The 20,205-nt window shown below is 40.3% G+C and overlaps 1 protein-coding gene across 7 annotated transcripts in view; it reads right to left on the reverse strand.

Annotated features, from left to right (window-relative positions):
• The window catches only part of spag17 (sperm associated antigen 17), a 266,599-nt gene that overhangs the window by 187,850 nt on the left and 58,544 nt on the right, over positions 1–20,205 (reverse strand). For all 7 annotated transcript variants that reach the window (XM_063050679.1, XM_063050682.1, XM_063050683.1 and 4 more), the window contains 6 exons: positions 17,792–17,898; positions 15,027–15,164; positions 7,293–7,382; positions 5,441–5,536; positions 5,056–5,160; positions 3,297–3,447 (listed from right to left, as the gene is read on the reverse strand). In XM_063050679.1, coding sequence (XP_062906749.1) covers positions 3,297–3,447; positions 5,056–5,160; positions 5,441–5,536; positions 7,293–7,382; positions 15,027–15,164; positions 17,792–17,898 — 687 coding nt within the window. The remainder of the gene's footprint in view (positions 1–3,296; positions 3,448–5,055; positions 5,161–5,440; positions 5,537–7,292; positions 7,383–15,026; positions 15,165–17,791; positions 17,899–20,205) is intronic.

Raw genomic sequence — 20,205 nt, forward strand, 5'->3', positions numbered from 1 at the left:
AATGAAAATGAATAAACAAAATTATTTTTGGTCTGAATATATTTATATTAAGTAAGATGGTGACATGCATGGACACAGCAGCCTCTGCCGGGCCAATCAAAGGTGTTATTGTCTTTTTTAAATATCTTTTTTATGATGGCAAGACACTGCTGGTCATTAAAAACTTTTAAGTACTGCAAGTCTATCCCAACAGCAAGTGGCATGTTGGCAGAGCAGCTTGAATGGCTGGACATTGTGTGGACTGTGTTGCTTCCTGCTACAGAAAGGTATCGTAGTCAGTGCTCGAAGGCCGTGTGCAGTCTAGCAGCAAGACGTTATCTTAGTCATTTTTCTCATGATTGTAAGATCCTGTTGGACATTGGTAATATGGAATGCTGCAAGAGTGGTTCACTGGTTTATTGGCAGGAATACAGTGGGAGAGTTGCAGGGCCTTGTTGTAGAACAGACTAGGCCTCATGCAGTGGTGTCGCTTGTTACAGGTGTCCAGGAGAAGTGATGCCAGATGCAGTGTGGTGTGATATCCATGCTGCATCAGTGCTGTCTCCAGTGTCTGCTTGCTGGAAGGCAAACTGGATTGTGTTTGTCTGCAGACTGCTATGGGCATGTTTTTGCTGAAAACATCAACAGACTTAGGAAGTTGGGCTATATTATTTTTTTGTGTGGTAGCAGTACATTTACTGCTATCTTATTCTCTGTCTGCTATCTTGCTTTATAGGTGCCGTGTTGTATATGACTGTTACTACTGTGTTTGCACCTCAGTCCCAGAGGAAGCTGTTGTGTTTGGCTGTTTTCATGGGTATTCATGTATGGCTGAACGATGACTATTAAACTTTAACTTGAACATTATATTTGTAGGAATTATACAGTGACAGTACTGATATGGATTGAAAATTGGCTGGTTGACAGAAGACAAAGAGTAGCGATTAACGGGTCCCTTTTGGAATGGCAGGCGGTGACCAGTGGGGTACCGCAGGGTTCGGTGCTGGGACCACAGCTGTTTACGATATATATTAATGATTTAGATGAGGGAATTAAAAGTAACATTAGCAAATTTGCCAATGACACAAAGCTGGGTGTGGCAGTGTAAAATGTGAGGAGGATGTTATGAGAATGCAGGGTGACTTGGACAGGCTGGGTGAGTGGGCAGATGCATGGCAGATGCAGTTTAATGTGGATAAATGTGAGGTTATCCACTTTGGTGGTAAGAACAGGAAGGCAGATTATCATCTAAATGGAGTCGTTAGGAAAAGGGCAAGTACAACGAGATCTAGGTGTTCTTGTACATCAGTCACTGAAAGCAAGCATGCAAGTACAGCAGGCTGTGAAGAAAGCTAATGGCATGCTGGCCTTCATAACAAGGAGAATTGAGTATAAGAGCAAACAAGTCCTTCTGCAGTTGTACAGGGCCCTGGTGAGACCACACCTGGAGTACTGTGTGCAGTTTTGGTCTCCAAATTTGAGGAAGAACATTCTTGCTATTGAGGGAGTGCAACGTAGGTTCACAAGGTTAATTCCTGGGATGGCGGGTCTGTCATATGTTGAAAGATTGGAGCGACTGGGCTTGTATACTCTGGAATTTAGAAGGCTGAGAGGGGATCTTATTGAAACATATAAGATTATTGAGGGATTGGACACGCTAGAGGCAGGAAGCATGTTCCCGCTGATGGGTGAGTCCAGAACCAGATGCCACAGTTTAAGAATAAGGGGTAGGCCATTTAGAATGGAGTTGAGGAAAAACTTTTTCACCCAGAGAGTGGTGGATATATGGAATGCTCTGCCCCTGGCTGCTTTCAAGAAAGAGATGGATACAGCTCTTAAAGATAGCGGAATCAAAGGTTACGGGGATAAGGCAGGAACTGGATATTGATTGTGGATGATCAGCCATGATCACAGTGAATGGCGGTGCCGGCTCGAAGGGCCGAATGGCCTACTCCTGCACCTATTGTCTATTGAATATAAGAAGGCACATAACTAGATTTTAAGCAAAGTTTAGTCTTTTGATTTATTCTGGTTGTCAATTTGGAGAATCATCAGTTATAAAGGAGTGAGGGGATATGATGGGAGAATTCTCATAGAATGATACCTGAATATTTTAACATGGTAGAGTTTCTATTCATCCTAACCAGTGACGTGGAGCTTCCCAGTTGGATTGACACTATCAAGAGAACACCGGCACAAATGCTGACAACTAGACAAAAAAAAAGAGGCAGCAAGGGACTGAAGAGTCCCAGAGATAAGAACGACAGTCTGCTAAAAACTGTAATTGAGGCTAAGGCCTCCTGCAAGTCAATGCCCAAGGTCAAATGTTGCAGAGAAAGCTTTCATCCTCTTCTTGAAGAACCTGAGGATCTTTATTGCTGGGTAACGGAGAATCTATCAGTTGTATGTGGATTGCCTCCGCTAATATTTACTTGAAGTGGACTAAGAAAGATTGGCTGTTGGAAGACTAAGTGGGGATAGAAGTGACTGAATTTCCTCACAGTCTACACAACAATTCCATCCAATTTTAGACAGGATTGTAGGAGGGGATTCAGCACATATCATCCATGTCTTTAGACTACTATGAATCTAATAAATCATAAACCAAATGTCTTTAACTTTGCTTATCCAACACAAATCGATAATGGACAGGGTATCAAAACGTATTTTAATAAGAAATTTAGTATTGTCATTTAATGTCCTGAAGTAAAATTTAAAATACCATTTAAAAAACTTACTCTCAAACTTTAGTGTATAAAACACAAAGCTTTCTTCATTCTTTCAGCAAAGGTGATAATGAACTTGAAAGAATAAATAGTCTTGTTGAAGTGATGAAGATTTTCCAGATTAAATATGCCTTATGAGCAATCTTAGGCCTCTGTTTTAGAGGGAGCTACAGAGAGATGCAGCATGCAACCAGATGCCATGGCACAGTAATTCCATGTTGATCAACTAATCTCATTTTTTATTTTGTCACATTCTCATCAATTTTCCTATGATCTATTTCTCACTATATTCTTCCACTTTCTACACACGAAGAGCAATTTACAATGATGAATTAACTTACAAACAAGCATGCTTTGTTATGTGGTAGGACAATGGAGTATCTACATGTGGTAATAGCAAGAACGTGCAGATATAATGCAAATAGCACCAGGATTGAATTTGGGACTCTAGTTAGTATTGCAAAGCTTTACTATTTGTGCTGTCCTATCTATTGTATTATTCATTACGTTAATGAATATCAACAAACAGCAAAATGAGGTAATCACCTGACACAAACAGTCGATTGAGAAAATTGTGTTGTAATATCTTACCACTGGTACAATAGTACATTAGGTCTTGAATACTGGCCAGTCGTTTATCATCAATCTCAGGCAAAGGGGGAGTAAAATTAAGAAGCTTCGTCATTGGTAACTTTTTCATCATTTCCTGCTCAACTTTAGCAGGATCAAAGCCATGTATTACCTGAAATAGCAGCAAGATCCAAATATTCAATTTCTTAAAAAACTGTTTTATCTCAAAAACTTTGAATGAGTAACAGAAGAGAAAGAAACAGAGGAATTGGAATGGGCTGTTTAGACATTTTAACCTATTCCACTATTCAAAAATATCATAGTATTATGATTTAATTACATAAACCGACCTTTTCTGTATATTACATCAATAAATTTAGTTAGCCAATATCCATCCATCTCAGGTTTAACATAGACTTTTAAGCTGGTGTCAACTGCTGTTTTTAAATGCAACCTCCTGATTTCCAGCAGCCTTTGTAGGGTTAAAGTACTTCCCAACTTCTGCCATGAAGTACCTTTTTCTAATTTTTAAATAGTGCCCATAAGACCCGGATTCTCCAGTCAGAAGAAACTGTTTTCTTCTATCCAGCCCATCACTTTCTAATGGAGAATTCAAACCTAGTTCAGAAATTTTTACAATTTACCCTTGTACTCCAGATATCATTCTGATAAATCTACAAAGTAAATTACCCCAAAACAGAGAACCCAGAGGTTTATGAGGATGTAACATAGCATCTGCCACTTGCTCTCTAAATTATATTTTCTGATTATTTTCTGAACAAGTCTAGAATATTTTAAAGATCTATGTACATGGACATTCAAGTCACTATGAAGGTTTATTATGAGCTTTCCATTATTAATAAGTAGCGTGCACAATAGCCTTATCACTGTCCATTGTGAAGTAGCTTATATTTGTCATATTGAACTCCATTTTACACAGTTTCATATATTTATTTAACTTAAAATCTAAAAAATGGATTACAATTGCTAGAATGTCATTTTATATGGTTCTGCTAATAAGTCATGGATATAATGTATAGGCAATTAGTGATTAATTTTCTGTTAAACATATAATCAATATCTGAGACTGCATTACAATCAGATGATTGTATAAATAAAAATAGTAATCAACTGCCTGAGATAAAGTTCTTAGGTATATATGTAATAGATAAATAAAAACTCAACAATGGAAAATGCTGAAAGTTTTCGACTGTAACCTGAAACATTAACTGTTTCTTTTGTCAGAGATGCTGAATGTTTATAGCATTCACTGTTTTTCTTTGCTTCCAGTATCTGCTGTTCCTTTAAAATTTCAAAGGAAAAATATGTTTGTTTTTAAATTAAAATCATCAGCTTAACTTTTGAAACTACTATTAAGATAAAAACTCTTTATATGACACTCCATCTCCAGGAAAGATACTACTAACACGATCAAAGATATCAAAGATGCATGTTTCTTCCTTGTTATTAGGTAATTATACAAGACAAAGGACCAGTTGAGATCAAAAATGTAATCTGTTACCAAATATCAAACATTTCATAGTGCAAAAGAAAATCAAGGGTTTATTTAGCTGTTCTCAGGAAATTGTGTTTATTGTAAGGATTTTTGGAGATTCATAGTTCTACTGCCTAAGATTGAATCCAAAGTCAGCAGCTGAAAAACGAATTAGTGAAAAATCAAAGAACAGCCAGTTTATTCAGGGTACATTTATAATACCTCTCAACCATACAGAACTACTGAGAAGGCAAATGACATTGACAGTTACAAAAACCTAGGTACCTGTAGATGATGAGTCCGCTGTGTCATAGCGTCATGCAGATTAAGGAGCAGGGGCTGCTTTCCATATGGCCTCTTTTGTTCATATTTGCCCATTTCAATTACTTTCTGTGTAATTACATCAATAAAAAAAACATTATATACCCATCAGATTTAACTGTTTAAAAAAATCCATCCATGGTTACAAAGTTCCACATTCAGTATTTTAAGGCAAGCAGAAGCAACCTTGGTAAATGAGTGTCAGGATCAATATTTTAAAACCTAAACGTAAGTTCTTAGCATCTTAAGATTAGAATGAAGGTTTCAAATTTATCTAGATTTATGATTAGATTCAGAAAACTGAAAACATTTGTAGCTCTCTTAACTGTAGTTTGAATGGGAGAGGTACCTGTTCTTCCTCCTCAAGCACAGGTAGCTGTACATCTCCTTTTGGCTTGGCACCTTCTTCATTTGGTAGTGGCTTATCTCCTTTTATTATGTCATCCTGCATGCACCACAACAAAAATGAAAGCTGATCACTATTGACATTTCAGTCACATTATCTGTTTCTGATTGCATTTAAATATAAATATTCTTCCACTTTAAAAACACAAATGCAAATGAAAATTTTCCTTTCATCTCAGCTGCGGACACTTGTCTATGACAGTTCCCTTTCTTACACTCCCATACTAACTAACTCCTTTCTCTCATTCTCAGGATAAGGTTTTTCTTGTTCACTAGGCTCCACATCCAATGTCATTCGGCCTAACAATTCTTTTTACTTAGTTTACACTCTTCGTCAGTCACAATGCTGTCTCCTCAATATCGTGATCAGTTTGCATGTTCTGTACACAAATGTGACTCTAAACTATGTTCTTGTCATTTTAGTTCTATACTGCCCAATCTGGCATCACTAATATCTAGCTGCCAGAAATGTTCTATTAAAGTTCAATAGCCCACCTTTCAATAAAGGCATTTTATATACTTTAGCAATTTTATAACATAAACATTGGACTCTTTTTTTGAGACAGCAGCTGCTGTTTCTTGACCATTATCTTTTACCTTCCCAACTGTGTGACTAAGCACAGCTCCAAAACAAATTTGCCAGTGACATCACTGTTGTTGACTTCATCGTGGATGGTGATGAGTCAGTATACAGGAGTGAGACAGAACTTGTAAGTAAGTTCAGAAGTAGAGAACAAGAACTCAAACTCCTGGGCATTAACATCTTAAGCACAACACACAGAACACAGATCTAACCATAAAAAAAGGCAAGCCTGACCCTCTGTTTTCTTAAGGATATTTGGCATGTCACCAAATACTCTAACAAACTTCCATAAATGCATTGTTTAAAGTATCCAAACTGGTTACATCGTGACCTGGTAGGGCAATTCCAATGCACAGGGAAGCAAGAGACTGGTGGCAAAGCTAATAGATAGAATTCCAGGCAATGATGCTAGGTGGCAGAATGTACACTTTGAAAAAAAGAACAAAACCATACTTGAGTGAATCTCTACAGCATCTGGTGACCCTTTTCAGATGCTGACGTCAAAATATCTTTCAAGTGGGTGAACATTCACAAGCACAGGCACTGATGGTGTCTGTGGCAGGACATTAAAAACCTATGCCAACCAGCTGGTGGGAATGTTCAAGGCCATCTTCAACATCTCTCTGCTGCAGATAGAGGTTCCTACCTACCTCAAAAGGGCATCAATCATAGCAGTGCTCAAGAAGAGCAGGGTGAGATGGCTAAAAGACTATAGCTCCATAGCACTCACATCTACTGTGACGCACTGTACTGCTGCCACAAAACAACAAACTTCACGATATATGTCAGTAATAATAAACTGGGTCTGATTCTGAATCTACTATCCTAAAGTGGGAAGAATGGTAGAGGAATAGAGAGTAAAGGAATGGATGCTTGTATTGGGAAAAAGGGTGGCATTGGGGTTGAAGGAGATTCCATTGATGGCATAGTGTGAAACAGAGGTGGAATTTGTAAAAGATAAAAGGTGTTTAACAATTTGGATCTTACAGAATGGTGAGCCAATGCAGTGGAAATGGCAGAAATGATGGGTGAGCAAATGCTTAGTGCAGCAAGGATTCATGCTACTTTTACAGTTAATTAATTTTGAAGTGTAATGATTGCTACAATTTATATTAATATGAAGTGATGATGTCAGGTACACACAACACTTTATGATGATAAAAAGACTCATAAGGAAAATAAGGTAATGATGAAAGAACTGAGACTTCCTTACCTGTTTTTCCTCTACATTGTGAAATGATAGATGTGTGGAATGCTTATTCACGGGCATGTGTTGTGGATCCTTAAGCTCTCTAATGATTTTCTGTACAAAAGATTCAATAATGAAAATTTTATCCATGGATTAAGGTTATCTGTATTCATGATTTTCCTATATTTGGTACCATTCAGTAGACACGAATACTAATAAATGCATTTTTAATTCAACTATTCATTTTGGTATGTGCTGACGTAAAAGATATGGAAAAAGAGGTTCATGAATTAATGTGCTGAGCAGTTGTGTGGAGTTCCCCAGCACATTTTCAACTTGAGTCTCCACCTGGAAATTGTCTCGACTATGTGAAAAACATCATGGGTGCTGCCAGTACCCAAGAAGGGCTAACTGAAAGTCTTGAATAACTACCATCCAGTAGCCTTGACCTCACACTTCATGAAGACCCTAGAGAGACTAGACCTGGGTCACCCTCGACCCCTGGTCAGATCAGCCCTCGATCCCCTGCAGTTTGCCTACTAGGAGCACACTGGAGTCAACAATGCCGTCATCTATATGCTGAACAGAGCGTACTCCCATTTGGATAAGCAGGGCAGCACTGTGAGGATCATGTTTGTGATTTCTCAAGTGCCTTAATAGTATACAGCCCTCATTGCTGGGGGAAAAAGCTCCATTAAATGCAGATTGGTACTTCCAGTGTATCCTGGATAATGGACTACCTGACTGGCAGACCACAATATGTGCAACTTCAGAGCTGTGTGTTAGACATGGCTATAAGCAGCACTGAGGCCCCACAGGAGACAGTATTGGCTCCCTTATTGTTTATCCTGTATACTTTGGACTTTAGATACAACACTGAGTCAGGTCATCTGCAGAAATTCTCTGAAGAAAGTGCAGAGGACATTCACCAAGATACACAAAGGATTTGTAAGATGCTGGAAATCTTGAACAACACACACAAAATGTTGCAGGAACTCAGCAGGCCAACCAGCATCCTTGGAAGGAAATGAACAGTCAACGTTTCAGGCTAAAACCCTTCATCAGGACTGGAAAGGAAGAGGACAGAAGCCAGAATAACAAGATAGAGGGAGGGAGAGGAGCACAAGGTGGCAGGTATCAGGTGAGTCAAGATGAGAAGGAGAAGGCAGGAGGGTGGTGGAGTGGATGGAAGTGAATCATATAAAAAGCTAGGAGGTGATAGGTGGCTGAAGAAGAAGGATTCTCACAGGAGAGGACAGCCAACAATGGAAGAAAGGGAAGGAAGTGGGGTACCAGAGAGTGATAATGGGCAGGTTATGAGGGTGGAGTCAGAGAAGGAGTGAGGGGGCCATAGGAATGACAGAAAACAAAAGGGGTGTTTGAAGGGGGACAGCAGGGAGTGGTTACCAGAAGTTAGAGAAGTTGATGCTAATGCCATCATGTTGGAGATTACTAAAATGGAATATGAGGTATTGCTCCTCAGATGACGTAGTCTCCAACCTGATGGCATCAAGTTCATACAGATTGGAGGAATAATACCTCATATTCCAAATTGGAGTCTCCATCAAATTTATTTCAACTCCTAATCTTCTACCATTTACTAAAAATCTTAGTCAGGATATTTGCACAATCAGCAGTAATTCAATTACTGATAGTCATACAGTCATAGAACACTACAGCACAGAAATGTGCCCTTCGGCCTATCAAGTCAGTGCTGAATTGTTAATCTGCCTCGTCCCATCAGCCAGCACCCAGACCACAGACCTCCATACCTTTCCCATCTATGTACCTAGGCAAATTTTTTTTTTAAATGTTGAAACCAAAACCACATCCACCACTTATGCTGGCAGCTCATTCTGCACTCTCGCCACCTCTGAGTGAAAAGTCCCCCTTCATGTTTCCCTTAACCTTTCACCTTTCTACCTTAACCCATGACTTCTAGTTGTAGTCTCACCAACCACAATAGAAAAAAGCCTGCTTGCACTTACCTATGCCTTCTATCCCCTAGGCCTGAGTCAACGTAGTAGTAGTACATTTACCCTATCTATACCACTCATAATTTTGTATACCTCTGTCAAATCTCTCCTACATCTTCCACACTCCAGGGAGCAACGTCCTAACTTATTCAAGCTTTCCCAGTAACTCAGGTCCTCAAGGCAACATCCTTGAAAATTGTCTCTTTCAATCTTATTCACATCTTTTCTATCAGTAGATGTCCAAAATTGTACACGATACTCCAAAGTGGGCCTCAACAATGTCTTATACAATTTCAATATAACATCCCAACTCCTGTACTCAATACATTGAATTATGAAGGCCAATGTGTCAAAAGCTTTCTTTATGACCTATCTACCTGTGATTCCACTTCAAGGACTTATGGATGGGCGGAGTGTGGACATATGTTTCTACCAAAGGAGGTGTAAGGTGTTCCTTCCCTACGCTAGCCTGCAAGTCACCCTTGGACAAGGTGTAGCACCTGTTTAGACCCCCAATCAGGGTTATGTGAAGACATGGGAGCAAGTGGTGGATGATTGTACAAGCAGATAATGCATATCGCAAGTCCTGGTTTTGCACCACTGATGCCAGGCAATCTCTGAAGAGTATTGATAATGGTTGGGGTTACCCATCTTGTAAAGATACTGCCCAGAAGGTGCCAATGGCAAACCACTCTTGAAGAAAAATTTGCCAAGAACAATCATGGCAATGGATAGACCACGTCATGTAACAGGGCACATAATGATGATGATGATGATTCCCAGATCCCTCTGTTCTACTGCACTCCCCAGTGCTCTACCGCTTACTGTGTAAGACCTACCCTGGTTGATCCTCCTAAAGTCCAATATCTAACACTTGTCTGCATTAAATTCCATCTTCCATTTTTCAGACCATTTCTTCAGTTGGTCCAGGTTAACTACAAGTTTTGATAGTCTTCTTCACTGTCCACTTCATCCCCAATCTTACGTGTGTAAGGGGTTTCTCTTTTTTTTATGTCACTGCGTAGTCTAATTAAAATGGCTTCTTTGTTATGTTATAATTGAAAGGGCTTCTTTGTTATGTTAACTGCTGAGAAAGTCCTTCCCGCTAGCAGTTTGTTTGAATCATGTTACTGATAAGAAGATGTTATGAACCAATTGGGATAGTTGTTATGTTTTTGGTGTATCTGTAAGATATCGTGTGCACGGGGTATTGGGGCAGGAGGCGGGAGAGAGGGACAGAGGATGGACCAGGTGCTGTGAGTCCGCTAACGGGGTTGGACCCCGAGTGGGGCATTCGGCGAGAAGAGGAGACGGACACGGACTCGTGTGGAGCATCTGGTTGACCACTGTTGTTTGGTCCCAGGCAGCCAGTCGAGGTGGTCCGAGGGGTTGCAGGGTGAAGAAGAAGGATCTTGAGCTCCAACTGTTTGTGTACGAAGAGTTTGAACTTTGATAAGTGTGGCGCCTTTTATCTTCCTTTTATATTTTATTCTCTATTAATTATATAGTTCCAGTAATATCTATAAACTGTAAATCATTTAATCGTATCTGGTGTATTTTGTTATTTGGGTGGGGTGGGGTACATCACACAGCATCCACACAAATTACCCAGTTTGGCGGGGCCAAGGGCTATTTCCCTAGACGACAGTGAGCCGAGCGACCATGAGGCTGGCTAGGGGGGGCGACACTGTGGGGGCTCGTCCGGGATTGGATCTACTGGTATGCTGGGTGGTGGCCCTGTTTAAAGCAGTAATGTGTGTCTCTGTGGGTTATTTGCTGGTTATTGCTGTATGCGAGGTGGGTGAGGTATTTGTTTGAGTTCAGACTAGCATTGACGAGTTGGAGGTGGAACTCGGGGCTGTCCATGCTGTTGGGAGAGAGAGGAAAGAGTGGTCTGATCTGGAGGTAGTGTCTGTGAATAAATGTTCTTGCTCTGGCAGACTCCGCCTGGCATTTGGGATAGTTCCACCCCAAGAGGGGCAGAGGCGTGTGAGACGTGGGCGGAGCAGATCTCTCAGTTGTTAGATGAGTGGCAGTGCTCAGTTGAGGGAGAGCGACGGGGACTGATTGAAAGTTTGAGTAGGCGTGATAGTGTTAGAGCTGTAGGGTTCACTTTCACCGTAGTGACAGCTGTCTGCTATTTGAAAGGGGGGAAAGTTTTCAGTGTGTCTTCTCTGGCTAGGATGGTGGCTAAATTGCTTGCAGTGCCAGGGGGATCATTTCAGGGGATCAGCCCCTCCTTCAGTTGTTCAGCTGATCAGAGAGATGTCGGGAAACTTAGTGGAGGCCCAGTGGGGGAACGGCTTGGGGTCTCTGGGGAAGCACGTTCCCAGCAATGTACCAATGAACTTCCGAAAGGAAAAGACCCTATTCCTGAAGGCTTAGAGGGACCACGCCCCAGGGTGTTGTTACGGATAGAGGGAAGCAACGCTAAAGCCATCCTTGACCCCGGGGTGCAGGTCAAGTTGTTGTGCAGTTCGTTTTACAACCGGTGTCCGAAGCATTTACCCTTGACAACCGCAAGAGCACCGGAGATTTTGGGTACCAGTGCCAGTAGTTATCCAGAAGACGATGATTGGTTAATGACCCAGGAGTTCATGGGGGCATTTTCTGGGCACCCAGCGTGTTGAGTTGCTTCTGAGGACGTGTGTAGCAGCCTTGAGCCGGTACCGAATTTAAACGAGACCCAGTGGTGGTACAGCCTGGGGAAAGCAGCTGAGGGTGAGATCCTCTTAGTAGATGCTCCGAACTACCATGAGGGAGGGGAGTTGACCGCTGAAGACACCTTAGTGAGAGAGAGGTCACGGCAACTGAACCCTGGCGCCGTGGAAGATGTAGGCAGCATGTGTGTGGATTATGTGACGTGGCTCAATGTGCTGGATTTGAGGAGTGGATGTTGCCAGATCCCGAGGAGTGTGGCTGTTGAGCCGAAGATGGCTGATATTATTTCCCTAGGATTCTTCCGATCTGAAAAGATGCCCAAGGGCATATCCGGAGCCCCTGCATCCTTCCCTCGGGGCATGAGGAAGACCATGGGGGAAGTGAAGGTGTGTGGAGTTTTGGCGTATGTGGATGACCCCCTACAGCTTGGATTCGCCTGGGGGGACCATGAAGTGAGGTGAGTGGCTGAGCCCAGGCGACAGAAGCGAAGTGTCACATATGGAGGAGTTTTTGGCCGGAAGAGTTTGGTGCAATGTGTGAAAAATGACCCGACATACCAGTTGAACTTCCTGGTGTTGGAACAGACTGTGGTGTACCTGGGGATGGAAACCCCGGTCGTCAATCTGAATGAGACACAGGGGAGAGAGGGGATTTGTAGGTGTTGTTTCATTTTCGTTGAGGTGTTCTCCAACAGCTGTTTTTGAATTTTTGCTTAAGTATACTATCATTTTTAAGTTCTCCCAACATATACTTCTCTCTCTTTTTTCCACGTTTTAGTTTCTTTAATTTTGTTTTGATGGTAGCTACTACTGGATGGTGATCTGAACCACAGTCTGCTCCTGGGTAGGCTTTGGAATTTGTGATATTATTTCTAAAGCGTTCATTGATGGTAATGAAATCTATTTGACTCCTTGTTCTATCTCCAGGGCTAATCCAAGTACACAATCTATGTGGATGGTTTTTATACCAACTATTGGTGATCACTTGGTTGTTTCTGACACACCAATCAGTAAACCTTTCTCCATTTTCATTTTTCTCCCCAATCCAAAAGGTCCCATGATGTTATCAACCCTTTCCTGTCCAACTGTCGCTCCTATTCTCCTTATTCTCCCGTATGAGCTGAAGGGCATCGAGCTGCAGCTCCAGTTCCTTAATATGCTGCATCTGGTGGAGATGTGTTTATCTGTGAGACTATAGTCTCCCAGAATTCCCAGATCTCACGCACAGTATAAAACACTGTGCTGGGACCATTCTCACTACGCTATTATGCCCTAACAGACGAGGAATGAATAATTAAGAACAAAAAGAGAAACTTAGTAACTTTACCTTGCCCAAGTCTGATCTCACCTAATCTTGATGAGACAAAACCAATCCAAACACTGACCCACTCACAACCCTGCTCCAAGAATAGCCACTCCACTTGTATTTGCATTATTTTTGTTCACCCTTTCTAATGAATCCTGCTCGGTAACTGGTCGCAGTCCAACTCGAAAAAATTACTGTGAAATTCTGCCTTTTTAATCTTGAGTGTGGACCTGAATGAAAAGGTAGCTCTCTTCATGTGCTCCTGGTCAGTGATTGGTTGCAGTCCAACTCTGAAAAACTGCTGTGAAGCTCTGCCTTTTTAATGAGATTGACCTTGTTTAATTCTTGCTATATTTTTGCTCTTAATATATCTGTGGAAGCCCTTGGGGTTCTCCTTCATCTTGTCTGCTAGAGCAATGTCATACCTTCTTTTAGCCATTCTGATTTCATTTTAAGTGTTTATTTTATATTTCTTATACTCCTCAGCTACCTCATTTGTTCCTACCTGCCTTCATCTTCTATGCACCTCCTTAGTTTTCTTAACCAGAGCCCCAATACCTCTCGAAAACCAAGGTTCCCTAAACCTGTTATCCTTGCCTTTTACTCTGACGGGAACATACAAATTCTTACTCTCTAAATTTCAATTATAAAGGCCTCCCACTCACCAAGTACACCAGAAAACAGCCTGTCCCAATCCACATTTGCCAGATCCTTTCTGATACCATCAAAATTGGCCTTTCTCCAACTTAGAATCTTAACCTGGGGACCAGACCTATCCTTTTCCATAATTACCTTAAAACTAATGGCATTATGATCACCAGATGCAGCGTTTCCCTACACAAATTCCTGTCACCTGCCCTGTCTCATTCCATAAAAGTAGTAGTAGATTTAGTGTCACACTCTTTCTAGTTGGGACTTCTATGTACTGATTAAGGGCACTTTCCTGAACACATCTGGCAAACTATTTCTCTTCTACTCCTTTTACCGTCAATATGTGGGAAGTTGAAATCACCCTACTATCACAACTTTATATTTCTTTCAACAGTCTGAAATCTCTATGCATATTTGCTCTTCAAAATCCCGCGAACTGTTGGGTGGTCAAAAATATAATCCCATTAATGTGGTCATACTTTTCTTTTTCCTCAGCTCTACCCATAAAGCCTCACTAGACAAGCTCTCCAGTTTGTCCTGTCTGGGCACTGCATGACATTTTTCCTGACTAGTAATGCCACTCCTACCTCTTTAACCCCTCCCACTCAATCACATCTAAAACACCAGAACACCGAATCATTGGCCATTCCTGATCCACCTACAGCCAAGTCTAACTATTAGCTACAATATATAATTCCACATGCTGGTCCATGCCCTACACTCATCTGCCTTTCCTACAATACTTCTTGCATTGAAATATATGCAGCTCTGAGTGTTAGTCGCACCACATTCCACCTGTTGAGCTCTGACTTTGTATGTAGGCTTAACAACATCTTTCTCCACAACCACTCCACTATCTGTTCTGGCATTCTGGTTTCCATTTACCTGCAACTCTAGTTTAAACTCTGCCCCCTCCCATCCAGAACTAGCAAACCTTCCTGCTAAGATATTCGTGCCCCTCTAGTTCAGGTGTAAACTGTCCCCTCTGTACAGATCCCACCTTCCCTTGAAGGAAGCCCAATGATCCAAAAACCTGAAGCCCTCCTTATTGACTTCTATTATCATTTTATTGTTACCAAATAAAATAGTAATTTCAGTAACTGTTAAGGATTATATTGCAAGTATTTCCCCATTTGAAATGTTGGTATTTGGAACATTTTGATACCTGCTTATCATCTTCAGACATGGAGAGACTAATCACAGTAGATAGTAAGTGATCTGCCAGACTCTGATCCAGTCCATCTTTCCGTGGTTTAGGAGCAAGTTCACTTGGAGGAGTTAGACTTTCTTCTGTTGCCACAACCTAAGTATTACAAAGAGATCAATGCTCATAAAGTGTTTTGGTAACTATCTTGGAAAACAACTGTTTTACTATATTGTAGTCACATTAGAAAGCAATTTTCATTATTAGGGTAATTATCTTTAATGATTATGTTCTAATAATATATTAAACAATAAGTAAAGGTGTATTTTTGCATAATAATTTTTGCATTTTTTTTCTTGTTGTACTGATATAGGTAATTCAAAAGCTTGTTAAGTAATAGTCGTGAAATCCTATGTCTGGGGATAGAGGAAACATCCGAAGTACATACAACAATTAGTCTATAAGCTAGAATTCTCTCATAGGGCCTGCTGTACACTCTCTCCATTCACTTTATACTCCCTCCTCAGAATTAAAAGGCCACTCTGGCTAGATCAGATGACCCTTATGCTCAGTAGCTCAGGATGATATTATTTTATAGCACGGATTAGCCAGCAAAGAAACTATGATGTCCACAAAACGTCTCTGGATACAGAGGACAGCATGAAAGTTCCACAATGCCACCTACCCCATCCCACCCCACCCCAATTTGGCTTAATTTGAAACATAATTAAGAAAAGATTACAAATTAAGCCAAAACATTTAAAAATACAATTAAAGTTTTCTAACTTGCTCTTCTTCCCTCCGTCCTTGTAATCCCTTTTCAGATGAATAGGCTTTGTGCAAGCCTAACTCAGAGTAGGTTCTGAGAGAAAATTCCCAGCGTAAATGTTAAGGAATCTCAAGCTTCTCTTCCATTGTTGGAGTTCTATGGCAACTCCAGCAGCAAACTGAAGCTCATCTGTTAATGGAGCTCAGCCAACAGGTTTGGGACTACTGCATTTGTGCAGGAGATCCGAAACTTATGCATGTGGAAAAACAAAGGCATTTCCACGTACAAACGTAGAAATTTTACTAGTGGTGCAAGAAACTGCCTGAAAAATCCTGCAAAGTAAGGGAGATTAAAGTGCTTCCAGTGTACCACCTAGGATTAAATTCCTCGAACTTGTTAGTAGACCATAACCGCTTTCTATTTAATATTGTCAGCTTGCTGCATGCAAAAAGATGTTGTCTCTAGTCATTTAGAGTAAATGCAAGACTATGGATGTTGTTTTAAACTAAATAAAAAAATCAAAAAAAAGACAATTTTAAAAAAGGTGCATATACTGAAATCAGGAATAGAGTCACACAATGCTGGAAATACTTAGCAGATGAGGCATCACCCATGGGAACAGAAAATTTTAGGTCGGAAACCATTCATTAATCAGCAGCACCATACACGTTGTAAAGTAATGGGATGGATAAGCAGTTCCTTTTTATACTGCTGCAACAATCCCAGCAGAACAATGCTGGAGCGTATAATGAAAATCAAAGTTGCACATTACTTTAGCAGAAGAAATTAAACATCCAAGAGATTCATTAGAAACTCAAAAGTTGAAGTAGTCTACAATATTAATGCAACCAAAATATTAATGTAGCTAAAAGAAAAAGGATTCAGTAACTTCTCCTCAGCTCTTCTGCTCATAACTCAGATTAAGAGTAACTGCACATCATATAAAGCACTGGTCAAACCACAGTAGACTATTGTGAGAAGTTATGGGCCCCATATATAACAAAGTTTGTGCTGGCACTGGAGTGGTTCTAGAGGTTTAAGAGAATGACCCTGGGAATGAAAGGGTTAGATTATAAGGTGTGTTTCATGGTTTTGGGCCTGTACCATTTGAATCTAGAAAAATCAAAAAATCTACAAAATACTGAAAGGCCTAAATAGAGTGAAGAGGATGTTTCCAATAGTGGAAGAGTCCAGGACCAGACTACACAGGCTCTAAATTGAAGAGAATCCCTTTAGAACAGAGATAAGGAAGAATTTCTTAAGCCAGAGTGTGGGTGTGGCATATCTGCAGAATTCATTGCCAGGGATGCTATGGAGGTGAAGTAATTAGGTGTTTTTATAAGGGTGTCAAAGGTTGTCAGGAGAGGGCTAGAGAATGGGGCTGAAAGGGGAAAATAAATCACCTATGATTGAATGGTGAAGCAGGCATGATGGACCAAATGGCCTAATTCTGCCCCTATGTTTTATGTTTTTATAATATTGAGGAACCAAACAAAGGAGAACAACAATAATATTTGGGACCTTACTAATGTTTTACATCTCTGAAAGACAGAGCAAATAATGCAAAGTTTTTCCTGCATTTTCTTGGAACAAAACCTTTCTTTAATCTTGACAACCAAATGTAAATGAGATTAAAAGCTTCAGAATCAGAATTATTATCACCAGCATGTATCGTGAAATTTGTTAACTTAGCAGCAGCAGTACAATGCAATATACAAAGAAAAAAATAAGTAAGTAAATTAATTACAGTAAGTATATGTATATTAAATAGATTTAAAATAGTGCAAATCAGAGATAATATATAAAAAAGTGAGGTAGTGAGGTAAACTAACCTTTCTAAAAAGTAAACATTAGTTTACCATAAGGTTTCCAGTGTGTGAATATTGAAATAAACATCTCAGTCAAATATCAATCCAATTTAATTGTAAGTGCTAAATACTAATATTATACACACACACACTCTCAGAGTATATACCTATATGTTATTAAAATTCATGATATGCCGACAGATACGAACCTGTTCCAGCATACAGTGTAATATTAAAGGCACGGAGAGACTCTCCAAAGGCACTAAGCTCATTAAATCATTGTAGTACCTCATATCAACCCGCAAACTTGAAGAATCTACATATAAAACAAAAACATTATTTCTTATATTTGCAAGATAGTGACACATTATTCAATAAAAATACTTTGAAGTAATTGCAATCTTTTGACTTCCTATATTTAGATCTTAAAATGTGCAATTTCTCCTAAAAATTCAACTTAAAAATGAAAAGAGTGGGAATTTTAATGTATGAGGGGTGATTGATAAGTCCGTGGCCTAAGGTAGAAGGAAATGAGTTATTGACTTCAAACTTTCTGCATAATCATTCAAAGAGTTGATCTGCATGTGCATGTAATGAGAGCTGTATAACTCATCTCCTTCTACCCTAGGCCACGAACTTATCAACCACCCCTTGTAAAACTGGCTTGCTTTAATGAGTTAAGTAAAAAAAAAGAAAGCAATGTTGTTTTATGTAGGAAAGTAATTAAATTTGTACGTTTCTGTATCTCTTGGTTGCAAGCATCTTTTGTGAAAAGACTGAGGAGTCTCAAGTTTGTTTCACTTGGAGCCTACCACAAAACAATGATGTATTAAAAAATCTTACTCAAAAAGGTCAACAGTTAACTAATGTAGGTATAATACCTCCTTGGCACAATAGTAGATCATGATCTCATGACATTGCTACTCATGATTGTTCCCAGTTTGTTCAGAATGGTACAAACATCTCCTCCACAATCTCCATCAGCACAGGTACACCACAGGGATGTGTTCTTAGCCTCCTACTCTACTTGCTTTTTTCACCTATGACTGTGTGGCTAAGTACAGCTCTAACACCATATACAAGTTTTCTAATGACATCACTGTTGTGGGCCTTTTATCAAAGGTGGTGATGAATCAGGATATAGGAGGGAGTTTGAAAATTTGGCTGAATGGTGTAATTACAACAACCTCTCACTCAATGCCAATAAGACCAAGGAACTGATTGTAGTCTTCAGGAGACGGAAACCAGAGGTCCATGAGCCAGTACTCATTGGAGGATCGGCGGTGGAGAGTGTCAGTAACTTTAAATTCCTGGGTGTCACCATCTCAGAGGACCTGTCCTGGACACATCATATAAATAACAAAGGACCAAGCCCCAATCCCTGCGGCACACCACTAGTCATAGGCTTCCAGTCAGAGAGGCAACCCTCTACTACCACCCTCTGGTTGCACTTGAATCTGAGGGGGACCAATATTCTTGCAGGTAGGTTTACTAGAGTTGTTGAGAGTGGTTTAAACTAATATGGAAGGGGGATGGGAATCAGTATGACAGAGCTGAGGATGAGCCAGCAGGTTTACAGGTAAATGACGGATGTAACATGAATGTAAGGAAAGACAAACCAATAATTGGATACAAATGCAGCTAGAGCAAAGAGTTAAATTATACCACAGAGGCAAAATTCAAAAGGGTGAAGAATGCAGGATTGAAGGTATTGTATTTAAATGCGCGTAGCATTCTGAATAAAGTGGACAAACTTGCAGCACAATTAAGAGATTGGTCAGTATGATGTTGTGGGCATCACTCAGTCATGGCTGAAAGAAGGCTATAGTTGGAAGCTTAACATCAAAGGACAAACTTTATATCGAAAGGACAGATAGGAAGGCATAAGTGGTGGTGTGGTTCTGTTGGTAAGAGATGGAATTACATCTTTAGAAAGAAGTGTCATAGGGTCAGAGAATGTTGAATCTTTGTCAGTGGATTTAAGAAACTGCAAGGGTAAAAAAACCATTATGGTAATCATATATAGGCCTCCAAATAGCAGCTAAGATGTGGGGCTGAGATTGCAAAAGGGGCTGGAAAAGGCAAGTAATAAGGGTTATGACACAATTCTAAGGACGGACTTCAATATACAAGAGGATTGGGAAAATCAGGTCGATGTCAGATCGCAAGAGAGGGAATTTGTTGAATGCCTAAGGGATGGCTTTTTAGAGCAGCTTGTGCTTGAGCCTACCCGGGGAAAGGCCATCTTAGACTGAGAGTTGTATAACAACCCAGATCTTATTAGGGAGCTTAATGTAAAGGAACCTTAGGAGACAGTGATCATAATATGATTGAATTCATACTGCAATTTGAGAGGGAAAAGCACAAGTCACATGTATCAGTGTCGCAATGGAACAAAAGGAATTACAGAGGCATGAAAGAGGACTTGACCAGATGGATTGGAAGAAGATACTGGCAGGGATGACGGCAGAGCAGAGATGGCTGAAGTTTCTGGGAATAGTTCACAAGGCACAGGATAGATATGTTCCACAGAAGTTGCTCTCATATAGTAGGGGTGGCAACTGTGACTGACAAAGGAAGTTAGGGTCTGCATAAAAGCCAAGGAAAGGACATATAAGGTAGC

The sequence above is a fragment of the Mobula hypostoma genome, chromosome 6 (genome assembly GCF_963921235.1).
Source record: "Mobula hypostoma chromosome 6, sMobHyp1.1, whole genome shotgun sequence".
Classification (NCBI taxonomy): Eukaryota; Metazoa; Chordata; class Chondrichthyes; order Myliobatiformes; family Myliobatidae; genus Mobula; species Mobula hypostoma.